General features: G+C 38.7%; 2 protein-coding genes across 2 annotated transcripts; one reads left to right on the top strand and one right to left on the bottom strand.

Annotated features, from left to right (window-relative positions):
- LOC136267904 (hexokinase-4-like) lies at positions 1-11,866 on the bottom strand. Its single transcript, XM_066063084.1, has 7 exons — positions 11,707-11,866; positions 9,566-10,078; positions 9,214-9,506; positions 7,998-8,156; positions 6,007-6,175; positions 5,588-5,693; positions 1-189 (listed from the first exon to the last, which is right to left on the bottom strand). The coding sequence occupies exons 1-7, from the start codon at positions 11,710-11,712 to the stop codon at positions 98-100; spliced, it is 1,338 nt and encodes a 445-aa protein (XP_065919156.1). The 5' UTR covers positions 11,713-11,866; the 3' UTR covers positions 1-97.
- LOC136267902 (voltage-dependent calcium channel subunit alpha-2/delta-3-like) lies at positions 11,791-27,153 on the top strand. The gene is made up of 15 exons (XM_066063083.1): positions 11,791-11,912; positions 12,115-13,068; positions 13,213-13,365; positions 13,568-13,762; positions 15,604-15,843; positions 16,630-16,861; positions 17,017-17,273; positions 19,637-19,781; positions 21,135-21,715; positions 21,774-22,100; positions 23,005-23,196; positions 23,389-23,602; positions 23,914-24,073; positions 24,229-24,370; positions 26,827-27,153. The coding sequence occupies exons 2-15, from the start codon at positions 12,116-12,118 to the stop codon at positions 27,035-27,037; spliced, it is 4,002 nt and encodes a 1,333-aa protein (XP_065919155.1). The 5' UTR covers positions 11,791-11,912; position 12,115; the 3' UTR covers positions 27,038-27,153.
- Positions 27,154-27,401: the final 248 nt, after the last annotated feature.

Raw genomic sequence — 27,401 nt, 5'->3', positions numbered from 1 at the left:
TTCAAGTTCAACTAATTTATGAAAATTATACAGCATGTATCTCTCAAATTGACTAATATACTATAGAGTATGTTTGCAATTTCACATCAACAATGAGTTACTGTTTCTTCATCCGATGGGCAACAGCAGCTACCATGGCTGCACCACGACCAGACCCGTCCTCAGACAACTTCATCACAATACCATTATCTGATTAGAACAATAGTACACAATAATCCACATGGTAACTAATATAATGGGTCTTTACTTGTCCAAACAATTCAAAAATCCCTATATTTTAAGTTTCAGTATTATATAATAGAGCATACACAGTCGTGTAGACCCTTAAAGCTGTAATAAACTCATACAATTTTTGAGGAATGCATGGTTATACAAACAAGCTTGTAAGACCAGGTAACTTGGCCTGCCTCACTCCACTGGCCTAAACCAAACATTGATAGAAAGCTATTCATTGGTAGGCTTACTAACCGCTGTAACAACAGTGTTATCATACAGTATGATAGTACTGTATATTAGGGACATCGAAGGTGTGGGGGTGATCCGTGATATAATATAACCTAAAAACCTGCCACGATTTTTCCTCACAATGACATGACAGTATTGATTGGATAAAACCAAGCCCAAAAGTGTCTTCAGATCGACCCGAAACGTTTGCGTCAAGTTGCGACAGAATTTAGAAAAAAAAATTATTCAACAGAATTGCCTGCCTGACTCCTTCAGTCAAGTGTAGTGGAAAGTGGCTACAGCTACAGCCCTAATTTTTTTGCAGAAATGTTTCTAGTTTGCTTAAGAAAAAACCTTTGGTATATTGATAAACATACAATGCTTGCACTATTGTCTTACCTTTTATCCTTCTTTACCATGGCCATCAGCCAAGGTTCTACCGCTGAGTGTTAATAAACTACACTATGGCTTCCATACCAGTGCATATTGCATCAAACTATTCGAATACACGTGGTTGCCGGTTGCACCAACAACACACGCATACGTGACTCGCTGTTGATGTCGATCAGAGAGAGCAACTCACGGCGAACTATATAGCAATGTGTAAGTCAATAAATATAGTCAGGAGCTCATCGAGTCCGTAGGACGAGGGAGCATGTAACTCTGCATACTCACAACGTAAACAGCATAATTCAAACATGGCGGACATTTCTTAACATAGCATATTCCTTATATAGTAAAAGTTGTATCGTAGGGTACAGAGTTACGTAATAATCATGCCACAAATATGCAGCGCCTAGTCTGGCGGTGCCCGCCCCTTCGCATGGAGTAAGGGTCTGGTATGCTTAGTATAGGACAGTTGTACCGGATTACCAAAAACTGGTGCAACCAATCAGAACGCTCCACGTTTAATCAGCGCATTTTTGTTTATGTTACGTCAAAAGAATGAATCAAATTCCCTAACAGTACTGAAAGAAACAAAAGGAGTTAGCTAATAAAGAACAAGGAGAAGAAAGTGTTATTTCGGGAAGAGCTTTTCGCCTTGTTTGATACGCGAAAAACCCGGGTTACGCTCTGATTTCCTAGGTAGGGAGTAGGGCTGAAACGGATAGCAACTTTTACTATCCGGACATCCTGAACAAAACCTATCCGGATATCCTACGGATAGTGACATCATCACTTGCTATAGAAACATTTTATAGTTTATTTTAAACATCCTTGTTTTACTAGTACTAGAAGCAAACAAACATTAACATGATAGTAAAAGGTTTGTGGTAATGTTACAGTGTTACTTTGCACCGTCTGTAACAAGATTGGCAGCTGGAGAAAACATGAATACAAGATGTAGCAGTTGCTACAAGACTTTTTCCAGGTACAACTAGTCGTAAAGAACTCTTTGTAAGGCAATAACTATTCTGTTACAACTTCTTCAGTAACATTCACAGCCTCGCTTCGTAATTTAGCGATGGGCGTGGTCGCGAGCAAACTGATTAACTTACCAGGTTGCTGTTAACTTCACATAATCTAGCTTAGCTAACTCTCCATGATGAAAATTGATTCATCTGGTGATGAGAAAGTTGGACAGATAAATGGCTTTAAGTTATTACTATCCGCTTGGCTTCAAAGTACTATCCGGATAGTAAATTATTATCCGGATATCCGGATAATACGGATATCCGTTTCAGCCCTAGTAGGGAGACATGTGTATTCAATAAAAGTAGACCAATCCACTTTCGCCTATGTAAAGGCGAAGAAAGTTCAATATCACTGCCACAGTTTTGGGTGAGGCACTTCCGTTAAGACCATTTTCGTTACGTCATTACATTCAAATTAAATTCCTCCAGAACAACTCGGTGATACTAAGCATACCAGACCCTTACTCTATGCGAAGGGGCGGGCGCCGCCAGACTATACAGCACCTGGATTAATTCGTGAAAGAAAGAGATGGCAAGGAAGGAAACGTCGAGGAAAGGGCTTAACTAACGGAGTGAAATAGTGACAAAATGTTTTGGAGATTGCTAGGAAGCATTCTTGCTTACCGCGTAATGTAAGTGGGCTGGCTATCAGTCCACAGCGGCAGCACAGAGTATCTGCAGTAAATACTGAAGGAATCGAGTTTCATCGCTCACTGCTGGAGCAAGAAGACTACAGTATTGTGCCAGTAGTAATGGATTTAGCGAGCATGCGCGGTACATGTGTTTATCCTTATACGGTTATTGTTTGAATTACTATTAATAAATTGCGACGCCATGTTTGAATTTCGCCGTTTACGGAGTTACATGCTCCCTCGTCCTACAGACTCGATGAGCTCCTGATATAGTTTATTTAGTAACAATGTTAAACCGAGTCGGGTCATCCAGTTCCTGCTATACAGATTATTTGGGTCTGACTCCACGTACTAAATTAAATGTGGACATGTTACTATATGTCATAGTGTAGTAGTCTCGCGCAGCCAGACCACTATTTCTCCCCACGGCGTTTATCGATTAGAGATTATAAGCGCCTGCTCGAAATAGGGTCTGGTATACTTCCAGTAGGTCAGTTGTGACAGCACTTCGATTAGAATTTATCGGTGTTGATAATGCACCCTTAAAATTTAAATAAAAAAGAACCAGCATGCAATGGCGAATTCTTATGTGTGCTTGTTAACGCCTTTTCGAGCGGCGTAATCGACACCTCACATCCCTGCCGGGTGCTGTCACAACTGGCCTATTGGAAGTGTACCAGACCCTATTTCGAGCAGGCGCTTATAATCTCTAATTGATAAGCGCTGTGGGGAGAAATAGTGGTCTGGCTGCGTGAGACTAATAGCATAGCTCTGCTTCTTTCGTGAGCCACGCCCACTTACATAAATTACAGTCTGTAGATATATGGTAGCCACGTCCATTCATCAGTGTGTAGGTATGCATGAATCCATGTCCGTTATTGTCTGTAGGCTTATGTAGAGCCATGCCCACTGATCAGTTGTTATTGTATGAGTCATAATCTAGTATAATAGTGCTGTGGGTAACTCAGCAGATATTTAGTGGTCATGAGCTTGCAAAAAAACTTCACAAACAAGTTAAAGAAAAAATTTTGGAATTTTAGCACAGTAGGGATATTCACTTCTTATTGTTTTACAGTATTTGGACATTACATACTACTCCGATCCAGCTGGTTTCAGTACTTTTTATTGCAGCATTATACACTGTCCCTACTCTAATTTAAAATTCCAAATTTTTTCTTATACTTGTATATACAGTAACAAGGAATGAGAACTGTAATGAGGACTATTTTTTTATTGTTTTTGTTTGTTTTGCAATGCTGCATTCTACATTTTGTTCACCATATTAGTAGTGGTTTGATCTGCTGAATGGTGAATTGGCCAACAGCTATTAGGATCAACTGGCAACGAGTTGCTGTTCACTGATTTTTTGCAGTGAGTTATGGATAACTATACCATCATTTTAATCTAATTTTGATGTTTTAGTAAAGTAGCTACAGGATAAACATTTCGATACTCATTGCATAAATATGCAGTGGTCATTTGCATAAAGGGAGAACATTTAGATTAACCAAGCAAAGCAAAGTAAACAAAGCAAAGCCTATGGCAGCCGCATGAAGCACAGCTATTTCCACCCAGTGAACCAGCACTGGGATGCCTGTGTACCACTCAGGTGCTTGAGCCTTGTGCAGGAAAATCCTCCTGGGGCAGGACTAGTAACCCATTGGAGGACCGTCCAGGTCTCACGAAGAGAGGTCAACATTAACCACAACCAACAACACCAATAAGCATAAATATTCCCCTTTATCAAACAGTATGGCCATACTGTTTAGTAGGGTTACCCCCTAAAGTGACGTACACCACTAAAAAGCTGCATCTAAAAACCATCATGGTAATATCATACACGGCTGAAAAGAATAGTTTTACTCCATTCAGCATCAATTACAGTATTACAAACAAGAAAATACTTACAGGCATCCGGATATTGAATAAAATAAATCGTCATAACTTGAAATTGTGTCTGACAATATGCCTGACCACAGTTGTAAGGCTAGAGGCCAAATGAAGCAGCGCACAGCCACCATTTTACGCCACAGCAACAAACTCACTGGTGAGGTGTGCCTTTTGTAGTTTGAATGTCTGCCTACTGCGCTTTGCCATTCTTAAATGGCCATATTCTTCTTCATGGAAACCATACCAAGGTTTTAATTTTCCATATCGATACTTTCCTTGAAGAACGTGTTTACATGCCACAAAATTATTTAATGGACTGTAGTATCAGGTAGCAACCAAGCTGTGCTTTAAAACAATTGCCACACCCTGTAAACGATGAGAACATGTTACAACAACAATCTAGCTACGTAGGAAAACAAGGCGCTCACTAGCTTGATCTACTGTGTAGATGAGTGGTGAGATTGAGATACTCTAATACAGCAGTCACGGCCACACGTGTATTTCATAGCTATATTCTAACAGAAAAAAGCTAACAAAATGAAATAGGTAAAAAGTGGCGAAACAAGAGATGATGGTAGCTATGAGGGAAAATCTTTTCTTCTTCCTGTGGTAAAGAAAAAAGATAGGTTAAAAAAGTCCCAAAGCAGGCCATAAGCCAGCTTTGGGGTATACAAATACAAAAAGAAGTGAAATCTAATCCAAAACAATCAAGCTGTAAAAAAAGTGTGTGGCCCTCAAAAAGGCTATGGTGAAAAAAGATGTGAAATCCAAGGTGGCGGCCAAGAAATGGCTGTGATGGTAGGTTAATGATAAAAATTTTAATAACGACAATTCAGGTGAATTTTGGTGCCACTTGGTCAATTGGCACAAAATTCACCTGAATTGTCGTTATTAAAATTTTTACCATTAACCTACCATCACAGCCATTTCTTGGCCGCCACCTTGGATTTCACATCTTTTTTCACCATAGCCTTTTTGAGGGCCGCACTCTTTTTTTACAGCTTGGCTGTTTTGGATTATTGTATTGTATTGTATTAATGCTTTACAGTGACCAGCACTGAAGGTCTGCAGCAACATGTGTTGCAGGATTAGATTTATGTATCTAGCATATAGCCAATCTCGCCCATGTTACTATGGATAATTTAGCACATCTACAATGCAGTGTTTTTTCATACTCCAGGTAACAAAATATGTAAAGACACTCACTTGGTTCCATTTCCTTCATAGCAGCTATCATACGATCTTTAAAATGAGGATGTAGTTTGTATAATGATCCATCCACAGCCACAGTACATTTGTCTACCTTCTTTATCTGTAACACATACACAACATCATAAAACATCAGGCTCTAGAGGAAATTCAGTGAGTAATGTGGTGGTAGTGAAATCCTTCTAACTTTAACAGACATCAAGTTAAGGGAAGTCTATACAAGGGCATGCATTAAAACTAATATACGGGTGCTGGTTGCCAAAAGGTTCAATTAAATTAAAGAGGTGGTTACTTAGTGATATTCTCTGTATTTTAACCTGCCTGCTATTCCAAAAGTACATAAAATGCCACATTATGGTGTTAGCAGTACAAGGCAAGCAAAGCACAGCAGATAAGCAATCAAGTGTGCAGCATACCTTCCTAACAAGTGCTACAATTCCTGCTGCAGCTAGTCTTGCTGCACGTGTTGACACTGCTTCACACACTCTCCTTATGATCCTGCAGTCATCATCATTAGCATCAGCAAGAATGGACACCTCATTGTTATCCTTCAGTGACTTGATCTTTGAAAGGTCACTGCCATCTCTGAAACAAGAGGAGGGCCATCATATGGATATATAAACACCAGGAGCCTTGTATATGTCAAGTAGCTAACTTGTCGCTTATAGCTACTTTCTCAGTGGCGAGAAGTTAAACCAACTAGTAAGTTACCCGTGACAGTGCCTGTATACAGGTTAGAGAAGCTGCAATTGCAGCTTCAGGACAAAAAGTCCAACAGCAGTACTGAGTTACCAGAAGCAGGTGTCTGGGGGCACAGCCCCCAGCCGCTAAGAGACTTGTATTAATGAATCAAACTCAGTAAACTGCTATATTTTATGCAAAAAATTAATAGTACATTAATTTTAATACATATAAGTTCTCCTAAGATGAAGCTAGTACTAGATAAAGCCACCTAGTGGAAACAGACAGCATAACACAGAGACTCGTAATAAATTAGACATCTGTAAGTGATAGTTATACCACTGGTATAGAATTGAAATCACAAATCCACTGATACAAATACAATGACTTACAATCAAAACATTATAACTACAAATATGCATAGCATGGATTCATTTTGCATGCCCAAGTGATGTTACTGGAGTTCTATATCTTTAAACACTGCACAGCAGTATAAGGTCATGCTCAGCTTAGTACTTAGTGTTAGAATGTCTGAAATACTCTACTAATGAAGTTCCTTAACACATGGATATTTTATGCATTGTGTATTAAGAGTATACATGACTGCTCTATTAGAGTATATACCTGACTGCTCTATTAGAGTATATCGATCTTTTTAGCAAGTTTTCAAGAAGGCTCATGTTATCTCTGTAAATCCTTCCCTGACATGAATGTAAGCTTTGTAGATTGTTGTGCTGTGCTACACACTATTTAATTAATACTCACTCATTTTGTCTTGCCCACTAAATGCTAAATGTTGTGTTAGGGTCAGGTAGGGTCCTGCTGTAAACTCAGAAGTCTAAATTTTACAGGGGGATTCCTGAACCCTTGGACCCCTCCCCCCCGCATCCATACAAAGTATACATTAGGGCTGACAAATATTACAGGTTTTCCTGTATTTGTGCACATCCTTTTTAAGTTTTATTTTATTTAATAAGTTTGTAAGCATTTGGAAAGTGCATAGCAGCAGTACCGAATGATGAGATTGATCGATTGCAAATGGGCGTGTCCTCTATACTGCAATCAACACCAAGTAATAGCTAAAAGGACATTTCCATGCACATTATAAGGTGTTTTAAGGCTGCAACTATGGTAGCAAGCTGGTTAAAAGTGGACATGGCACACGAAGATCGATCATGAAGAGACGAACATTGATCATGCAAGAGGAATAAGCAGCTGCAATAAATATAACAACATTTATTTGTAATTCTTTCGTAGACTATGAGTGCATTAAGAAGCTTCAAAGGATACTTTTATAATTCGAAGTTAACTTAACCTTCGAACCCACGAAACATTCGAAGCTTTGTCCCAGCCCTAGTATGTATACCAAAATTCACAGGCTTTTGATAGGCTACTTGCATGCAGGGGTCAGATGGGATATTTATTAATTTAAAAAACTTCTCAACGGTTTTATTAGACTAATTTAGTGCACTATCAGAGTGTCAGAAAAAGGATCAAACATTTAGGTTATTTTTTGTCACAAAATGTCTCTGCAATAAACTTTCATCACGAAATATATTGCATCAAAGTCTTGAATATTTTTCAATGCCCTATTTAGGGTGTAAAGTATTCTTCATATTGTCATATCTCTTCACATTTTACTATACGTACATAGACACAATTACAAATGATCCCCAAGAAAATTCTACACCCCCAGTAGGTATGTACCTAAATACAAAGACCTTACCCTTGTTCAATCATTGACAGGTAGGCAGACTCAAATTTCTCCCTCTCTTCAAACACTGGTAACATTTTGCCTCCACACAGTAACTTCTTAGTGATGAGATCATAACACACCAGACGAACCATTTCTCCCAAGTACTTCCCAGATATCATCTTCTCATACCTGAGTGTGCACCGTATGAATATGGCAACATAACATACTCACAATGGGACTTCTTCTTAGTCTACCATTCAAGCATCTGTATACTGGTCCCAGATAAATGCAGCTATGTGAAATTGTTTTGAATTTGTTGATACCAGTTCAGTTATATACAAACCACCGTTGAACTACTCTAATAGAGCAGTCACTTACATGTACAGTTGCATGCTTATAGTACACACATTTTATTGTTGCATGGTAGACAACATATGTAAGCTGTTAACTCACTACCCATAAACTGAAATACTTCTATTAAAAGAGGGAAAAATGCTAGGGGTACATGAACTGTGCTATATACCATTAGCCTTCAGTGAGTTATGCTTATCTGAAGATATCAGTTAGTGAGTCAGTTAAAATGTGAACCACTGAAAGCATTTTGGGCCACTTTGAATGGTAAAGATAGTATTACCAAGACACCAAGTGATCAATAGCTTCTAGGATGAAAAATGCAAAGTTTTGTGATCCTAACTATTGTATCAACATGTTTGCTATTACTTAAAATCTTTGTTTTGATGAAGTACACAGGATGTGCGCACAGTTGTCGGCAGTGGTTGGTGTAGTAACTACTATTCAAATAAAACAGCAACCAATACCACTTACAGATTCACTTCTGGCATACACAAGTTACCGCCCACACCATATTTCTGGCCTGTCTCTTGTAGCCACCATTATTCTAAACCTGGGTGTATCACTGAGTACATCAAAGGAAACACAAGGTATGGGAAATTGGTTTACGTATATCATGTCAAAAAGATCTGAAATTTTGTTGATGTTTCTTAACAGTTTGACTTAGTCCTTGAGAAGGAAGGAGATACAGGGGACCTACCCAGCAATGGATTTGCTATGTTCTAAAAATTACAATAGTTCTAGTCTCAACTCCATTAAGCTTTTAATTAATCAGTTGCAGTTTATTTCTTTACTATTACTGTACCAAATCTAAAAATTCATTTTGTCATTTATACATATACACAAAAGCTTTAAATTTGTTTTGCACATCCTGTCACAGTCTTAGATTACTTACTGCTGCTCTTTGACATTAACTGCTCCCTTATCCAGCTCCTCATCCACCTTATTTCTGAAGTCATCTAGTTCTCCCTTCTCACCAAATGCTCCCCATTCACAGTTGATGATGACATGAGAATTCTTTGACTTGTCACCAGTGTACTTGGGTATGTTGCTGGTCTCTTCCATGTAACAAGCATTAGTACCTGTACCCAAAATGAGGCCCACGTAGCAGTCAGGATTGCCCAAACCAAGTGCCATCTGTGTACCAGTTGTGTCATTGACCAGAGCAACCACATCAACATTAGCCAGCTAGGGGGAAGTAAATATGGTACACATCATATATGCTTGTCATGAGCACAGACTTGTACCTTCTTTCTCTTAAAAGCATCTATTAAAAGCTGAACCACGTCTTTACCTACTGCACCGTCTGCATCAAAACCTTTTGTCCAGCGGACCAGGACACCAGATGTTAAACTCTGTTGGTCAACTGGAAAAGAGAAAGTGTAGCCTAGTGGTAGTGTCTCCTTGATGCCATGCTCTGCGATGAACTCAGCAACACAGTCGGCCACATGATCAAACAACACCTCTTGTGTACTAGTGATCTTGTCCTTGGTCAGTTTCTCTTTAGCTACTTTCTGCTCAATAGTTCCATCATCCTTTATGATAATCTTTAAAACTCGAAAGTTGCTCCCACCCAAGTCTAAAGCCAGGTACTCACCAACTTCAGACCCATCCGGCAATGAGTGAACATAAGTTATGAACATTTTTACTGAGCTGTTGTGCTTTTCCTTTGACAGTCCCTCAACAAAGCAGCCAGTAAGCCTCTTTGCTATCTCTTCCATCCCATCCTTGGTGACATTAAATTGCTTCAGTGCCTCTTCCTATAAGATAAGATATACTCTACACCATGTACATCACATTACATTTATAAGTCTTTCACATTAATGGTACACTTCTAAAAGTTGTGATGTACTCTCATCAGTCAACTGGTAATGGTCATTATAAATTTGCAACAAAGTCAAATGCAGTAAACTGCATATCATACACAAGTCACATGAAAGCATGCTCTATAGGTAGACAACAAAACTTTCATATTCAGATGGGTCGACATCATTATATCACCTGACTCAGTTCATATGACCACCAAAAAATTACCAAGAAATTTGTAGACAGCTTTATCACAAAAAGTATCCAGTCATCAGTTGACCTCTATAGTTGCATATCAGCAGACAATTGTAGACTAATTATATTGTATTTTGGAGCTTGTCCTTAAATCCTCCACCTTCTCACATAATTATAACTCCCCTAACAGACCCCGTCCTCAGGGAATTAGTTAATTATAGCAGAAAATAAATATAATAATAAGACTATGATATATTACCTAGTAATCACAAAAGGTCTGGAGTTTAGCAAGGCATGCACAATACTTCTGACGATCATGATCAAAACAAATACATTATGGTGAAATAAATAGTGTCAAAACTACTGAAATACAGGTCAAGTTAATCCAGCTGAGAGCTCATGTCAAAGGGTGAGCGATGAAATGTAAATCCCGTAGGCCATTGATATAAAATCTGTACATACAATGTATAAAGTCCTAGATTTCTGTAAATTTCTGCTTATTTACGTATATTAAGCAACAGAAATGATGAGATCATTTTGCTTATTGAATGACATTAACAACTCTCATAAATCTTGTAGGCAATTTTGGCTCATTGCAGACCCCTTAGCTCATGTCAACAGTGAAACCCTTAGATTGTAAGGTGTCTATCTATGATAAGTCCCTATCCCTCCAGTACAGGCTACGTGGGGGGATTAGATAATTTTGCAAGAGGACATATGATTCCATACCAAAGTTGACAGGCGATTCACGTCATCTTGTGTGGGCTGTGGCCTGCACATGAGCTTTTGCTTGTGACTGCATGATTTAATCAGTTTAGAAGCACAAAATCAAAAAGCCACTACTTTATATAGTCTATACTGAAGGTTACAAATAATAGGTAAAAAATATTTCCTTTCCTCTAGCTACTACAAAACGGTGGAATTCACTGATACAAAGTCTTCCAGTTGATTGCATCTGCTAAGGACTTTTACCTCAATACTCAATGTAAGGTGCAATTAGATCCTTGTGTTTGTTTGTGTATTTGTACGGCTGCTTATGTTTTGTGTGCATGTATGTGTGCTCCAGTAGGGAAGAACAGCTCTACCGACCACTGTGAGGGTAAATCATACACGGAGGTCGCTTAATGGTCTCTTTGTTAGGGGAGGTCATAAATGCAGGGACAAACCTAACTTGTTAGCTACAAATTTAATGACCTTGGAGCCCAAGTGGTCGCGTGATATTAAACCTTCCTTTGCACAGCTACAATAACATTGCAATAAACAAGACAGCCATAGAGATGGAAATGGTTCGGTCACCCAAGCGCTCATCTACAGGGTCCAAAGAGCCCCAGAAAAGTACACACTAATAACTTGATATTTAACGCTTTGTATTAACACACAACCTTACCACCATTGTGCTGCTTGCCAGTAACCGGTCCAAGGCGACAGTCCAACACTACCAAAAACGAGACAGTCGAAGCGACTAAGGAATTCGATCACTCGACTGTCACGTGATTAAATCTATTTCCAGAGTCACGCCCGAAGGAGGCCTAACTCACCTCGGGGAAACTGTGTAAGATTGAACACGAACTCAACCGATTATAAACCAACGAGGTACTAATGTACTGTATGTGTATGTGTGTGCACGTGTTTTCGATTTGCACCTTCGATCAGAAGAAATTTTAAGACACTGAAAAAAAGTGATACCCGAGGTGGGTATATTATCATGGACGATCCCAGTAGGACATAGACGAAACTATAAACTTGTGCGACCTGTGAGATGACAATGCATGTACTAAATTGTTTTTCTATATAGCATGGAGGCCAGGATCACTGGTGCCATATTTATGATTGTGGTGGTGGTGTCATCTGTCAGTGCTAATGATTACTGCACATACTTCCATAACCGTGCTCCGTCTAGAGAACCTCAGCTAACTATGTGTAACAGATATAGGGAGAACTCTTGCTGTCAGCCAGATGAAGAGAGGATTGGATTTGATGTTGATCCAGTTTTCCATCGTGACATCACCAGCCAATGTGCAGCCACGTTATCCCTGCTGCGTTGCTGGATTTGCCATCCTCAGCAGAGCATATTTTATAACAATGAGACTCTAACAGTGTGCCCAGGATTGTGTAATGATATTTTAAGTGATTGTGGGGACTCTGCATGGCGTGATAGAAGAGTGCGAAATTATTACAGAAATGGTAGAGAACTGTGTGAAGAGATGGGATTTAATGTACAAAACACAGACTGCTTCACAGCTGCTGCCACTAAGGGTCTTGCTAGTAAATTAACAACTTTAGTCACTCTTCTTGCAGGCTTTCTGTTAACAGGATTGCTTTCTAAGTCCCAACTGAATATGGGAATGATAGTAATTGTGTTAACGATAGTTCTGTTGGCTGTTCCCAGTCATGCCCAAACATCTCGTAGTAATGAAGTCATCGATTGGGCCCAGAGGGTCTCCTTGTTTATTCAAGAACTTGCCGATGAACAGCTGCTGGTTGATGAAGCTCAAGATTTGTTTGACAACGCAGAGTACGATGAGACTGTAGTAGATGGGATGGAAGTTGTTGAACAAGTCAGAGAGGAGCTGAGAACATTTGCTGCTGACAAATTGAACGCACTTGACAGAATGAGGAGCACCATATTAGAAGAGTATGATCAGTTTAATGAACCACTACCCGACTCTCCAGAGCAGTTTCCTTTCAACATCTACAGGGATTCTGATGTGTCTGAACACTTACCTGATGATCAGTTGACTTTTGACAGGTTAGTTCTTATTTAATACACTGTATAATAATCATGAATGAGGTAATCCAGTCAAGTGAAGGAAGTTTATACATGAACTTGTGTGGGTTTGTACTTTCACCTTCTATGATGTATAGCTGAGTATGTCGTTTCCATTTTTGCTAGGAGGTTTGAGTACACTGTGGACTTCAATCAAAGCTCTGTCAAGATAGCAGGTGGTCTAAATCGTTCCGATGAAGACTTGCTTAGACAAATTAGAGTTTCTGCAGCATTAGATCCAATCTTCAAAGAGAATCTAGCCAATGATTCATTTATTAGGTAAATATATTAGTGTTGTGTGGGATATGATATCACATTACGGTGTTGTGTAATAACACAGTTTAATTGGTGGCTTTTTATAATAGTGTGTTGCTATTTTTTTGTAGAAATCTGACTTATGTGGTAATTCAGAATTCACTGTTATATATGTGCATTACAATTGAAAACCTTGAATGTGTTGTAATTTTTTTTATTTCCATAGTTATCAATTTTATGGGAGTGAAAGTGGATTCATGCGGGCATATCCTGGTCGTCCCTGGCAACGTAATGTCATTGGAATGAGGGAGGACTTTGATCCCAGATTTAGGCCATGGTTTGTCGGTGCCACTTCAGGACCCAAAGATGTTGTCATTGTTCTGGACATGAGTCGTTCCATGGGTGACTTCCGTGGCCGTAGGTATGTTAAAGATACACTGTCCTGTTACTTTATGCCCTGCAATATGCAGTGTATACCTACAGGTGTATGTACCTGAATTCTGTAGTTAGTAGCAATATATCAAAGAGTATATGTGACCAGATATTACAAAATCATTCCAAATCGCACATCAGGCAAAATCAAACTAACACCACCATTGGTTAGCTACACTATCATACTACTAATTTTGATCCTTAGTACTACTCAAACTGCTTGCGGCTGGTTTAACAGATGTCTTTTCTGGGTGGTGTGGAGAGCTTGAATGATGATTTCAGGTTTTGTGAAGGGTCTGGCTTGGCAGGAATCAGTGGTTTACTGGTGATAATGTTTGCCAAACTTTTTTTCTGTTGATTTTGCTGCATATCAGCCACTAAAAAGCCAGCACAGCCCTGTAATCTCGTGTCTGGACTTCAATCGTGGTCTGCATCCATTATGAAGTCTATCTTGTGCCCACCCCTCCACCTCCACCCTCCTCCCCTTTGTGAGCACTCGTGATACTACTTCACTTGTTTAACTGCTCAGATTTTTTGGCAGGAAACTCTACAAACAGCTACAAGTAGTCTGAAAGGTAATAGATTGATACATCTCTGGTGTAAAATTCATATGCGTGTTAGTTATGCTAGGCAAGTCACATATGTATAGTTGTATACCAATCTCATTCTTACCAAAGCTTCAAAATGAATGCTAAAGTCATCTGCTGATATTTGAATACTTTATGGGTGAACCTAGTAAGTTTGCCTTTAGATAGACCCTTGCTAGTCAGTTAAACTTCATGCAATGCTCGAGACATTATGTCTTAACTTGGTTTGACTAGTGGCTGTTTCTACACAAAGGGTCCTATTATGTAAGAATACACATGTTAGATTGGTACACATTATTTATCCAAGTTAGCTAATGAATTAAATGCTAAAAGATATATACATTATTGTCTCCTCTACTGTAGTGTCTGCTGTGGTCCATGAAATGGCATGCAAACACCTGACACTGCATATGTACCCTCAGTAACTCTGTTAGCACATACAGCAAACTGACCTAGAAATCAGAATACCATGATAGTTTGGACTCTTGGTTGATCTGAAGGGTGTCATTTATTATACAGATACCACTGTGTATATGCTTCACTGTATTTTTTCAATCTGTTTATTGTACCATAAATACTATACTAAAAACACGGGATTGGAAGCTCCATTTGCAGACTCAATATAATGTGTATATTCCGGGTACACTCCTTGTAGTTTTGTGGATTGCCTTTCGATTGGTGAAGTGCTACTAAAGGCTTTAAAAGTTGGTTATTTAAACTTTGCTAAGGGTTGTGCAAAACCTAGGATGATATATGTGCAGTAGTTTATACTACTCAACTCGCAGTACAATGTTACAGGAAATTGTAGTGTACACTTTGCCATGTCTTTGAAGACATAACAGTAAAACTAGTGGCATTGTAATAAATTTGGGACATTTTCAAATGGTTTGTGCCACGCTCAACACTTCTACAGAGCAGGTGCACAGTCACTTAGTGTTCCCTTTTATGGTATTTTCTAAGTGTCCTTATATCTGCTGTAATTACGTTAAAGCTAAGTGATTCTAAAGTGGAAATTACAAATCTCAATAAACTTACAACTCCTGTAATACATATCATTGACTGTCTTGTGATAACAGATTATAGCAACCGAAATAACAACATGACTAATGATATGATACAACAGCAGATTAATTACTTCTGGAACAATGAAGAATACTGGCATGCGAAATGGAGCTTCCAATCCTGTGGTATTAGTATAGAGTATCTATGGTTGTACATACTACCCATGTCTTTTGTGTGTTAGATGGCGTATAGCACTGAGGACAGTGCAGACACTGTTATCAACATTAACTCGAGATGACTATGTAAATGTGATTGGTTACCGGACATCTTACTGGGATTATGATAGCAACCGATTTGTGTTTCCTCCATTTAATGTGATGGGTTGTCGACAAACTGGTCTACAACCAGCAACTGCTGCACATCAAGAAGAACTGATGGCTAACATAAGAGAGTTCAACCCACGCGGTGGAAGTAATCCACAGTAAGTGTGTAGTTAGTGTGGATGTGTGTGTGTGTGTGTGCGCGCGTGCACGTGTGTGTATGTTCTTGTAATACCTAGTATAATAGTATGTGCGTGTATAGTAGGGGGTAGAGTGTGTGTTGTGTGTGTTGGCATGGGGCGATTACACAAGGATAGTGATCGATTATGATTACTTTCTATGATATGATTGTGATTATGATTGCAGTGCTCTATAAATGTATGTGATTAAATTGCAAGTATATTTTACTAAAGTAAGCTGATTACATAATTATGTGTAATACAAATACTACGTGCAAGGGCTTTAGTGTGCTCATAGACTTCAAATAAGTTAAAATTTGTAAGTAAGTATGTAATGTGTGTCTCACCCTGTGGGATGAGAAACCAACATATTAATCATAGAATGATATTTTTAACAATGTAGTCAATTATGTGTATAATACATAAAAACTACAGTTATGATTAGTATAATTGATAATGATTACTGATTATGATTGCCCCATGCCGTGTTGTGTGTGTGTGTGTGTGTTGTGTGTGTGTTGTGTGTGTGTGGTCTATGTTTGTTGTTGTGTGAGTACATTTGTGGCAGTGTCTGTCTGTCTGCCTGTCTTTGATTTTGTGTGCTTACTTTGAACAGTTGAATAAAACATGTGTAGTGACTTCTTATGTGTATACAGTAAGGCTGTTTGGTTGTCACATAAGATGTACTTGTAAGGTTTACTTTGTTGCATGTGTATTATTGTTTGTAGACATGCAGTTTGCTTTACAAACTTGTGACTGTTTCAATAGGGAAGCGTTTACCCGCGCCTACACTATGCTGGGTTCAACTCCTCGGACCAACTGTCAACAATTTGTCCTGTGGGTGACTGATGAAGCTCGTCGAGATGATGATGTCCGCTGTGGCCCAGGAAGATACGTTTCAACCGACGATGGTACAGAGTACATTCCTGGCCCCATTTGTAGGTGGACTGATGAGTATGAAAGGCTTTTGGGTATTGTGGACCGTGAGAGTATAGGAAAGGTGTGTGATTGCAATGTGGATAATGTTTGGAGTGGCTGTCATGGTATAATAACCACTGGTAATTGCTGTGTGGGTAGAAATATAATGAAGCATGTAATGCAGTGTCTTACGATATGTGCATACATTGCTGAAAATTTTTTTGTTAATTTTTGTAGGTGCGTACATTCACTTTCAGTATCTTACCAAAAGACCGCACTTATGCGGCGGAGGTGGCTTGTGCAGGTAATGGTGCTCGTGAAGAACTCAACAATGAGAGACGAGGTGCAATCAGAGATCAGTCCATGGGGTACTTTGATTATCTCGAGCAAAGCACACGCAGTGAAGAGGTTATATGGACATCTCCTTATGTGGATAACTTTGGACTTGGCCTGATATTGACACTTGGTAGGCCTGTGATTACACCAGATGGAAGGTGCAGTGAATACACAGTATACAGTGTATATATATTTGCAGTGTGCACACATAGAATGGTTACTTTGCATGTAGTGCTGAGCGGTTTTGATATTTCATAGATGGTATAATGATATTGTTACTTGATATTGCAGTATAGCTATAGTATTGCTATAGTATTGGTATAGTATTGGTATATATGCCTTACCATTTTAGACCTCTACTGCCAGATCCAGATACAAAAGTACATTTTCTTATTTAAGACAGGATTTTGTTAGCAAACTTATATGCAGTATATTATTGTACACTGGTCCATATCCTTTCATACGTATGTACACTTTTCATACAAATAGTGAAGCTTTAAAAGACAGACGGTATCAAAGACAGATACCGTGTCTTAACTAAACAGTTGGTATATTGCTCAGCACTATTTACATGCATTTAAAAGGAAATGCTCTGCATATTTAGACTATTGTAAAAAAAAGTTGTCGCATATTATGTGCCCCTAAAATTTTTGTTGTGTTTATACATACAGTGTAAAGTGCAACTGCTCTAATAGAACATACACTGACTGTAGGATTGAACAATCAGAATCTGCTGTTATTTTGTCTAAAGAATGTAGAGAAAGTTCCAGATCCTTGTTGTTGTTGCTCCTTTGGTGCATGCCTAGACTACATGTTGCTGAAGGATCAAGTCACTATCACCAAGGCAAACAGGCTTGCATGTACCTGGTTTCCTGACAATGTTTTCCATTTGTTCGCATGTACCCACAAACCATTAAAATGGTAAAGCAGCCAGTATGTGAGAAAATAAAGATTGAATGAAGCCTGTAAAAATCCACACAAAGCTTTGGCTGGTTTAAAACACAGGTATAGCAACTCTCTATAGAATTTCTGAATAACCTTCCCACCAGGTTATGAGGACATTTGACGACCAAAAATCAAGAGAGCAAGCTTTCCAAGTTCCAGGAACTTCGAGTGAATATTCCCTATGTACACATTCTGTTATGAAGTGCAGCCTCATACAGTAGACAAGATGCTTTTGTGCATAATAATTTAAAGTATTTTGTTTAAGTTATGCTTCTTTAGCAGTACATAGTAATGTAATTAGTAAATTACAAATAATTAATGAATTACACAAAATACATAGAAACTAGATACATAGCTGTATGTATTATTATGGAATAATTAGCTAGTTTACATAGTTCCTGTTAACCCTTAAACCCACATAGGCCAGAAAACTGGCCCAAATACGTGTGCTTTGCACAAAGTGCTGTAACTTTCAAAGCATCCATCCTATGGCTACACAACTTACATCATTCTACTTGTAATGCAACAAGGATTAAAATGATACCAAGGGTTTTCCCGTAACGTTAAACAGTGAGGCCAAAACTAGCCATGTTGATAACTTTTTGGCAAGGAAACACACAAACCATTTACATATCTCTATATAATGGTCCATATCTCGATGTGGTTGCTCCTATCAACTTGCAACAAGTTCCATTCGCTTCGCCATAAATTTTCTATCAGGAGGATGGAATCGGTTTTAAGCACCATTAAAATTAATTGTGCGTTTGTGAGATGAACTAAATTGTGTGGATGATGTAGCTAAATGTGGCATCATTGTCTTGTTCAAAAATATATACATACCTGGTTAGTGCCAGCATATTAAGTGTGGAAGTGTGTCATCAATTGCACCCGAAAACTAAGCGATTTTACAAAACAAAGTACATCATCGTAATGCTTACATGAAGTACAATCTAAATATCTAATGATCCCACCATTTGCTAGTTTTGTATTGCGACTATTGAGGCTCGTGTGAAATTCTAAATGAAGGTATGCAATTGGCGTAATATTTTCAGGCAGCGCTTCCATCCTCCTCTGTATCAGGCCATATATGACTCACATGAGTAAATCCACAATTGAAATTAAAGATGTGGCAAGAATTTTGAAACAGAGACACGACTTGCTGTAGTTCATCGGTTCATAACAAGTAAGCCACTGTAGTTAGTGTTCATTTAACCTTCTCCAAGTAGCCCAGTGAACAGATTTTTGAACAATGTGTTGTGTTAGGCTATAAGAATTAAGTTACCCCACACGTCACCACGCATTCACCAAAAGTTCTTGCAGGCTAATGAAAAGTTACAGTAATATGAACTGGACTGTGGACACCTGGGTTTTAGAAATAGATACAACATCTACTTGTTTTTGTATTTCTATATTTGTATTGTCAAGTTTCTGATTCCATATATTTACAGAGTTTGTCTTCTCACACATTTCCAATTTATTAGCCAACTCATTGTATGTTTGTGCACATACTTGTTTGGGCTGGTCCTCCATCACACACATTGGTGTATACAGTAGTTATGTACGTATGCCTATGTAGGCATCTTGGAGTGGTTGGAGTTGATGTAAGGTTGACTGATGTTGAGCAGATCCTATTCAGTCAACAATGGGGTACCTTGTACTCCTTTATGACTAATAATCAAGGAGAAGTGATCATTCATCCTCGGCTAACACCAGCTACTGAGGTGCGTATTTGTGTAAACAAACAAACAAAACAGTTGTATACATATACACGTGTGTGAACACACGCACACGCATACACACACTGCACACTACACATACAGTCACAAACACGCACGCATGCACACACACACACACACAAGACACACACACAAGACACACACACAAGACACACATGCACACAAGACACACACACACTGCACACGCACACACTGCACACGCACACACTGCACACGCACACACTGCACACGCACACACTGCACACACATATCCACACACATACACACACTGCACACGCACACACTGCACACACATATCCACACACATACAGGTGTACAAGTAATAATTGTAACACGGGCATGAGGGCTTTGCCTGATATGTATGCCCGACTCCCCAAGGACAGAGGGTATACATAACATATCAGGCAAAGCCTGAATGCCCCGTGTTACAGCTAATGTGTAACACTTATTTAGCTGATAGCCTGTACAGGGCGATCAATCACCCAAGCCAATACCAGTGTAGCCACTGGATGTATTATATATGCATACTTAAAAAAATTTTGAAGCAGCTAGTACACTGCTTACATTCGGTTACGATGAATGGACATATCCTAGAGATACCACAGAGAATTTCGGTTACACGAATTTAATGTTTTAATTAGTGCTATTGAATCGTTTATAGAAAAATTATGAAGTTCACTAAAGGCCTAGATAGGTAAGCTTGTTTGTAGAGTGGTTACTCTGTGCAGGGTGGTAACTTTGTGATGGGGGCATGTCCGTATTCGAAAACGTGCGGAAATGATCGGTGAATAAGCTATAGCACTCATACTCACCTTAGCCCAACGTTTTTCAACTCGTAGGATGACAAGGATAACAAAACACTCTCTGTCTGAGTGGTTAATTTCATGGCAAAATCCAAGTCATGCATCCTAATCACGTGAGTATTAATCGATTCCCGCAATCAATTTTGGTATCAACGTCTATATAATCACTGCCCAGTTTAGCTGGGCTACATACGAAATGTAGCCCGGGTGGCTCCTTTGATCTGAGGGATGACAAGGATAACAAAACACTCTCTGTCTGAGTGGTTAATTTCATGGCAAAATCCAAGTCATGCATCCTAATCACGTGAGTATTAATCGATTCCCGCAATCAATTTTGGCATCAACGTCTATATAATCACTGCCCAGTTTAGCTGGGCTACATACGAAATGTAGCCCGGGTGGCTCCTTTGATCTGAGGTGTGAAAGTGTTACATATTACTTCATACTAAGTGAAAAGTAGAAAGCTTATCTTTACTTGCCACTCAACTCATGTAATTACAACATGTATTTTGTTATGATTTTGTTATGCCTGTAGTTGATAAGTGACCTGGAGACTCCACCACTTGAGATGCTGGAGACAAGAGATGGGGTACCAAACATCAATGCTCTCCTTGAAGCCCTCAGAAATGGAGAAACAGGCAACATAACTTATTCTAACATTCCTCGCTCTGTGTTAAGAGGGGAAGATCAAGATGGGATTATATACGCAGAAGGAACAACTTCAAACTATTTCTATACCGATTTACCAGGCACTGATTTTTCTTTTGCCTTTAATTTTGAGAACAGTGACCTAACTTTCATTTATCCTCTAGAAGGAAGTGTGAATCTCAGTGTGCCAAGTATCTACCATGACCTGAATGCATATAGCAGAGTATTTCCAAGTATTTTCAATAGCTTGGATGTTCAACAACCACGCACCTCACTTGACTATCCACTCACTTTGTTGACAATGAGGAATTCTACTGTTAAACTTGCTCCAAAAGCTTTCTGCCATCCTAACTTGTACCTACGAGAAGAGAGTTACCCTAACTTGACCTTTGTCCACAATTATTTGAATGGTGCCGGCGATAATGTTGGATGTGATAATCCGGATGGAGTGTTTGAAATTAGAGCTAGGTAGGAATATATACCTGTATTCTGTATCCATTATTGTATGATTTTTATGTGTATATAGGCCTGACACATACATCACATCTGGCATGGAGTCCCACTGGAAAAGACGTAGTGGAGCAAATGGACATTTGATTTCTTTGAGTTATATTGGTACTAATGCTGGTGTGGTGCGCTCTTTCCCGGGAGTTCATTGGACCAGACCTTATGACCCTACTACACGGCCTTACTACCACAGGGCCCTTGCTGGTAGAGGCAGATTGGCTCTATCATATGCTTACTTTGATGCAGCTGGTGCAGGAAAAATTGTCACATTCTCTGAAGTGTTATATTTGGGAAAACTACCAGCAACTGTCCCTGAATGCTCACAAGTAGCAAATAGATCTGAACGGTATGAACTATTTATTTTTGTGTACTGGTACAGTTGGGTCCATATATTATGTTGATTGTAAAACATTACATAGTGGCCAGCTCACCATTATAGTAGTCTACTTCACTGTCAGGCTGTAGGTTCTCATGTTGTAGCACTGTCATGCATGTGTATAGAAAATACAGCACAGGGGGGGCATGTTGAGAGGCTAATACACCTCGAGAGTGCTGTATTTTTTGTACAGATAAGCACAGACGGTGCTTTAAGTGTTATATTGTACTTTCTGGTGTTCTTGCTTTGGAACGTTTATCTTGCGTGGCCGAACCGCTTCAATTTTTAGTGATCAGACTATCATGTATTATTTGTGGTCAAACCAACTGGTAGGATTAGTCTGGCTAGTTTTAGTGATTTACAATGTCACAAACGTGATAAATTATTGGGGGGTTGCTTTTGTAACATACCTTATGCAACTATTCTGCACAACATTCTGCATAGCTGTACTGTATTTTCCCAAGTGTACTGTAATTATCCAATTATGTGCAGTTCTGTACTGTATGACTTCATACTGTATGACTTCATACAGCACAGTTATGTAGTACTGTGTATGCCGTGGTACTTTTATCTTCCTTTGTAAGTACAATGTATATATATATATATGTTGCTTGCCAGTTGCCTTTCTATAGTACACTCAGCTTTCCAAATGCCAATCCCAAAGTGATTGCTCTATTAGAGTGATTGACTGTTTTATTAGAATTGAGCGTCAATTTTTTATTATCCCAGTGTTGTGTTTTTATGCACAAGTGCAGAGATATAAGCAGTCAACCAAGCAACAGTAGGTAGTCCACAGGGCTGTGAATACATGAGGTTGCATGTGGACCCATGATTATCATGTACATATCAATGTGTTTCATTCTCATGTATGCAGGTGTGACTGTGACATGGATTCACAGTGTGCCACTGGTCACTGTGAACGCACAAGATGTGTTGGGACACAGGTGGAAGGAGTCATCGCCATTGACATTCGCTACAATGACTTCCATACTCAAGTGCTCACTCGTTTGAGGAGTGGGAATAACCCATGCGGTGATAACTGCAACGAACAAACCTGTCCAACTAGGTAATGAGCAAAGCTCCACATTATTTGCACAAATATGAATATTTCTTGTGCTTTCATGAATTAAGTGCTCACGTACATACTAAAACAACACTGAAAGTAAAACAACATCTTTATACAAACTCATTCATTTATAGAGGCAGAATATATTTAACGTTTATTGTTGTCAATTCTGTTGCTATTCTTTTATTATAGGTGTTATGTGATTGATGAGAGTAGCAATGTTATATTTTCTGATGGACTGAATCAAGCTGATCAACTGGACTTACGTAACTACAATCGTGTGCCGCTAGGTAGAGTAGAGCCTGGTGTAATGAGGGATCTTGTCAGAGAGAAGAGGTTCTTCATTCCTGAACCAGTTCAAATTGACTTCCAAGGTGTCTGCGAGCGACTCAACTATTTTGTTCCTGTAAGAAAGCACTTTGCTTGTTTTAGACAGTGTAACTGTTTAGTCAAGTACAGTAGACCCTCGTTTATCTGAACCCCAATGTGTGGTAAGTGTTCAGACTACACAGAGCTCTGTTGGAATACTCTAATAGAACATACACTGGAGTCAAAATACTTTAATAGAACAGTCATTTCCAATTTTGGATAAACAAGAGTCAGATAACTGAGGGTTTACTGTAAAAATGGCTCTATAAGTGTTATGAGTAGCTATTTATTGACTATACAACTCAGCATCATTTTTGTCAAACTACAAATTGTTGTGTACTGTTGTAGGCTAGTGGTGATGGAATTTTGCGAACTGCTGAAGAAGAGGACAATTATTTTGCAGAGAGGGGACCACTGCAGAGATACCAAAACAGTTTTGGGTGTGTTCAGGACCTAGTGAGATTTTCTGCTAATCCTTCAGTGATTCCTGCCGCCAATATCATCACAGGTATTTGCTGTACTTGTAGCTAATGACACATATGGGGCTAGTATATAGCATGTACTCATGGAGTAAAAGTTACTGGTTTATTGGAGAAAGATTGCCGGTGCTCTTTTGTTACGTAAATACTCGTATATTAAATATGTACATATGTATTGTTTTAGGTACTCAGTCCACTGCCTGTAGTTCAGGGAACTACTACCTCACTAGGATACCAGATACTAATACTTACTTGCTTGTCATTGACAACTGGGAAGACACATTGACTGACACTAACATAGGAATTGGATGTTTAGTTGAAAGAACGTGAGTACATTATCACCTAAACATGTACATATGTAAGACAACACATAGAAAACTGAGCAGTGTTGTACTGTAAAGCTATTATTACTTTGCTATTACACACATGTAGGACATGTCTAATTCCTGTTTAAATCCTTCTGGGTATTAACCTACTACATTTAGGCCCCTATTTGGTGATTATTAGTTTCTCATCCAGCCTTTCTAATTGTTATGATGCGGGTGGGAGGGTATTACCATTATGTCATTATTTTATAATATTAACACACTGATGTACAAACCTTGTCCAAATTGTCTTTCTTTCTTACTACAAACATTTCCTTCACCAGCTGATTCTACTTTTCGTGATTGCCAACTGTTTTTCGACAGTCAACTGAAAGCCTGCTTTGATGGAGTCGATAGAACACGATTGCAACTGGCACTGCAGCAATTTGCTAAGGAAAACAACAGTTCTCCTGGCGATATATAGCGCATTGTAGCGTTCATCAAGAAAAATTATAACAGTTTGGTATCACATGTTCTTCTGAGCATGCACAGAGTAAATAATGGCTCACCATGTGGTAGCTTAAGAAGGATGCGGGCGGTGGATGAGAAACTAATAATCACCAAATAGGGGCCTTACCAAGTTCTGTTTGTTTAATAAACGTTTCAAAAATGCTTGCAAAAACACTTTTTATACTCATTGTAAGTATATGTACGTATCAATACTCAGTGAAGCAAAGTTCTATTACCTGTAAGCTGAGAAGGTTATAGAACATAGACAAATGGCATTTGAAAAGTTATTAAAGGACTTTTCCCAGTACTGTACAGTGCAACAATAGAATACACTGTTATGCAAAAATGATAAGCTTAAAATGATTTATCAATTTGACATCAAGAGGCTCTTTCAAAACCAAGTACATTGTCTTGTTGCTTGTGTGAGTATATATATATCTACTGAATCCCAGTGAACCCCATCATGTGCTAGTTTTATATTGCAACTATTGAGACTTGCACAAAATACTGAATAGAAATGTGCAATTAACACAATAATTTCAACCGGAGCCTGCCTCCTCTGTAATACACCATTGTGTACATATTCCTACTTATGAAGAATAAAAGTATGTATATTTCATTGTGTACACTGAAGAGCACTTGTGTTTGTAATGAATAGAAAATGTACAAATATCATTCTTGTAGATTGACGGGTATTTAGAAATGGATTTGCCTTTGAACACACTGACGACTTCCTAGACTATTGTGTTCTTGACATATGTACATATAACGATTAACTCTTATATACAGTTTAGTAGAACTGTATGGGACCCCTCAAAATGAAGGGTGGCCGCCAAAGCATTGCTGCTAAAAACCATCATAGAAATATCATACATGATGAAAAAAGCACCTTTACAGGAACAGTCCTAATCTATCTAGCAGAAACCTACGGTTGTATCACAGGATCACGAGTGTTGATTTTAAAATAAAAACAATGTGATTTTTCTCCTGCCAGACCACAGTGGAAAGGCTAGAGGCTAAAAGGCTAGATGCTAAACAACACATTAATTGTACAGCCAGCATTTATTTTATACCACAGGACCTACAGTAACTCACATCTTGCATGTACCTTTTGGGATTCCGACAAGCCTTTTCAAACATATTTTCTGTAACAACTTTAAACAGGCTGTAGGACCAGGTGTCCTACAGACCTTTAGCACTTGTGCTGTAAAGCTTTAATAAATAAAATTAATAAAAAATCTTTGCATCAGTATCCTTGCCTTTCTTTTTGTCTTCAATCATGCTGTCTTCATGCAGATCGTATAGCTATACAGGTTATCTTCTGGGTGATACTAGCCGTAAGTGCTCTATGTAATTTTGTAACATTTAAATGTTATACTCCTCAAGGAAAGTGTTTAACATTTCAATATACATAGTTTTGTTGTTTACCACTGCAAGCAGAGCATGATGATCGCACCCTTGACTTATAACAACCAAACATGGTGATCACTTCCTGTGTCCCCTTATATGATCTAGCTGCACTTATAGCAGTCAAGCATGTCCACCATTAACTGCATTAATAACAGCTGAGCACAGCGATCACATCCCTTAATGATACACTTATAGCAAGAGTTTATATCTTACTACTTTATATTATGAACTCTTGCTTATAATGATTAAGCATGCCCCATTGTTGATGCATGATAGCATGGTGAAAACTAGGTATGGCTACCGTGCCCTTTGAACCATCATGTAGGCCAGAGGCTTTCTGTTTGGCTGAAACTTGTCAATCCATTCCTCTACTGCTCAATTTATTGAGAACCCATTTACAGCATATTTGCAAGCATTAAAAATTTTCATTCCTGGTGAATTCATTGATTCATCAAATACTGAGCATGTGGTTACAATCATTAAGACAGTTTTTGAGGCCGTACTATTAAACCTTTTTCTATCTTATCTGTAATTTGATGTAACTTAACTCTCTTCAGGTTGCACTCTGCAGGAGCATACAGAGCATTAAATGCTACTTGTGGTTTACTATCTGATGATGTTGCTAGACCAGTGACATGTCCTGTAGTTGACCAGAGAATACAACCAACATGCATGCCAACTGGAACTAGAGGTAGTGCATCTGTGCTACACCATCTAGGGTGGTATATTCTGGGAATCATAACATTATTAGTAGTAATGTGTCAATAACTAATTCAATTATATATGTTTTGCAAAGAGAGACAGATGTTGCTTAGTTTTGTTTATATCATTGTATAGATTGTATTGTAGATGTTTATATTGAAGAATTTGATGTTTTGTTATTACCCTGTGTATAACAGAGCAAGTTTACAAAGGTGCTTATCTAGCTAACACATACTAATTGCCAGCTGTAATGGTCATACACTAAATGTGTGTAATTTTGTCATCGCAATAGCTAGCTGTATGTCAGAATGTCACACTACATTGGACAAACACAGCATTAGTAACAATTATGAGCTAGCTGGCCTCATAAATGTTACCATAAACTACATATACTGTGACTATTATATGCAGCTTAGTGAGCTAAATAGGT

This window comes from Dysidea avara, chromosome 10, assembly GCF_963678975.1.
Source record: "Dysidea avara chromosome 10, odDysAvar1.4, whole genome shotgun sequence".
NCBI classification, from domain to species: Eukaryota; Metazoa; Porifera; class Demospongiae; order Dictyoceratida; family Dysideidae; genus Dysidea; species Dysidea avara.
Note: the sequence above shows the minus strand (reverse complement) of the source record. Positions and strands in the feature narration are given on the sequence as shown.

Coding starts and splice junctions, on each gene's coding strand:
- LOC136267902 (XM_066063083.1), top strand. CDS start 12,116: ATGGAGGCCAGGATCACTGGTGCCATATTTATGATTGTGGTGGTGGTG. Junction 13,366..13,567: donor GCCAATGATTCATTTATTAG/GTAAATATATTA, acceptor TTATTTCCATAG/TTATCAATTTTATGGGAGTG. Junction 23,603..23,913: donor GACTCAACTATTTTGTTCCT/GTAAGAAAGCAC, acceptor GTACTGTTGTAG/GCTAGTGGTGATGGAATTTT.
- LOC136267904 (XM_066063084.1), bottom strand. Junction 9,507..9,565: donor ATGCTTTTAAGAGAAAGAAG/GTACAAGTCTGT, acceptor ACTTCCCCCTAG/CTGGCTAATGTTGATGTGGT. Junction 5,694..6,006: donor TTGTAGCACTTGTTAGGAAG/GTATGCTGCACA, acceptor TATGTGTTACAG/ATAAAGAAGGTAGACAAATG.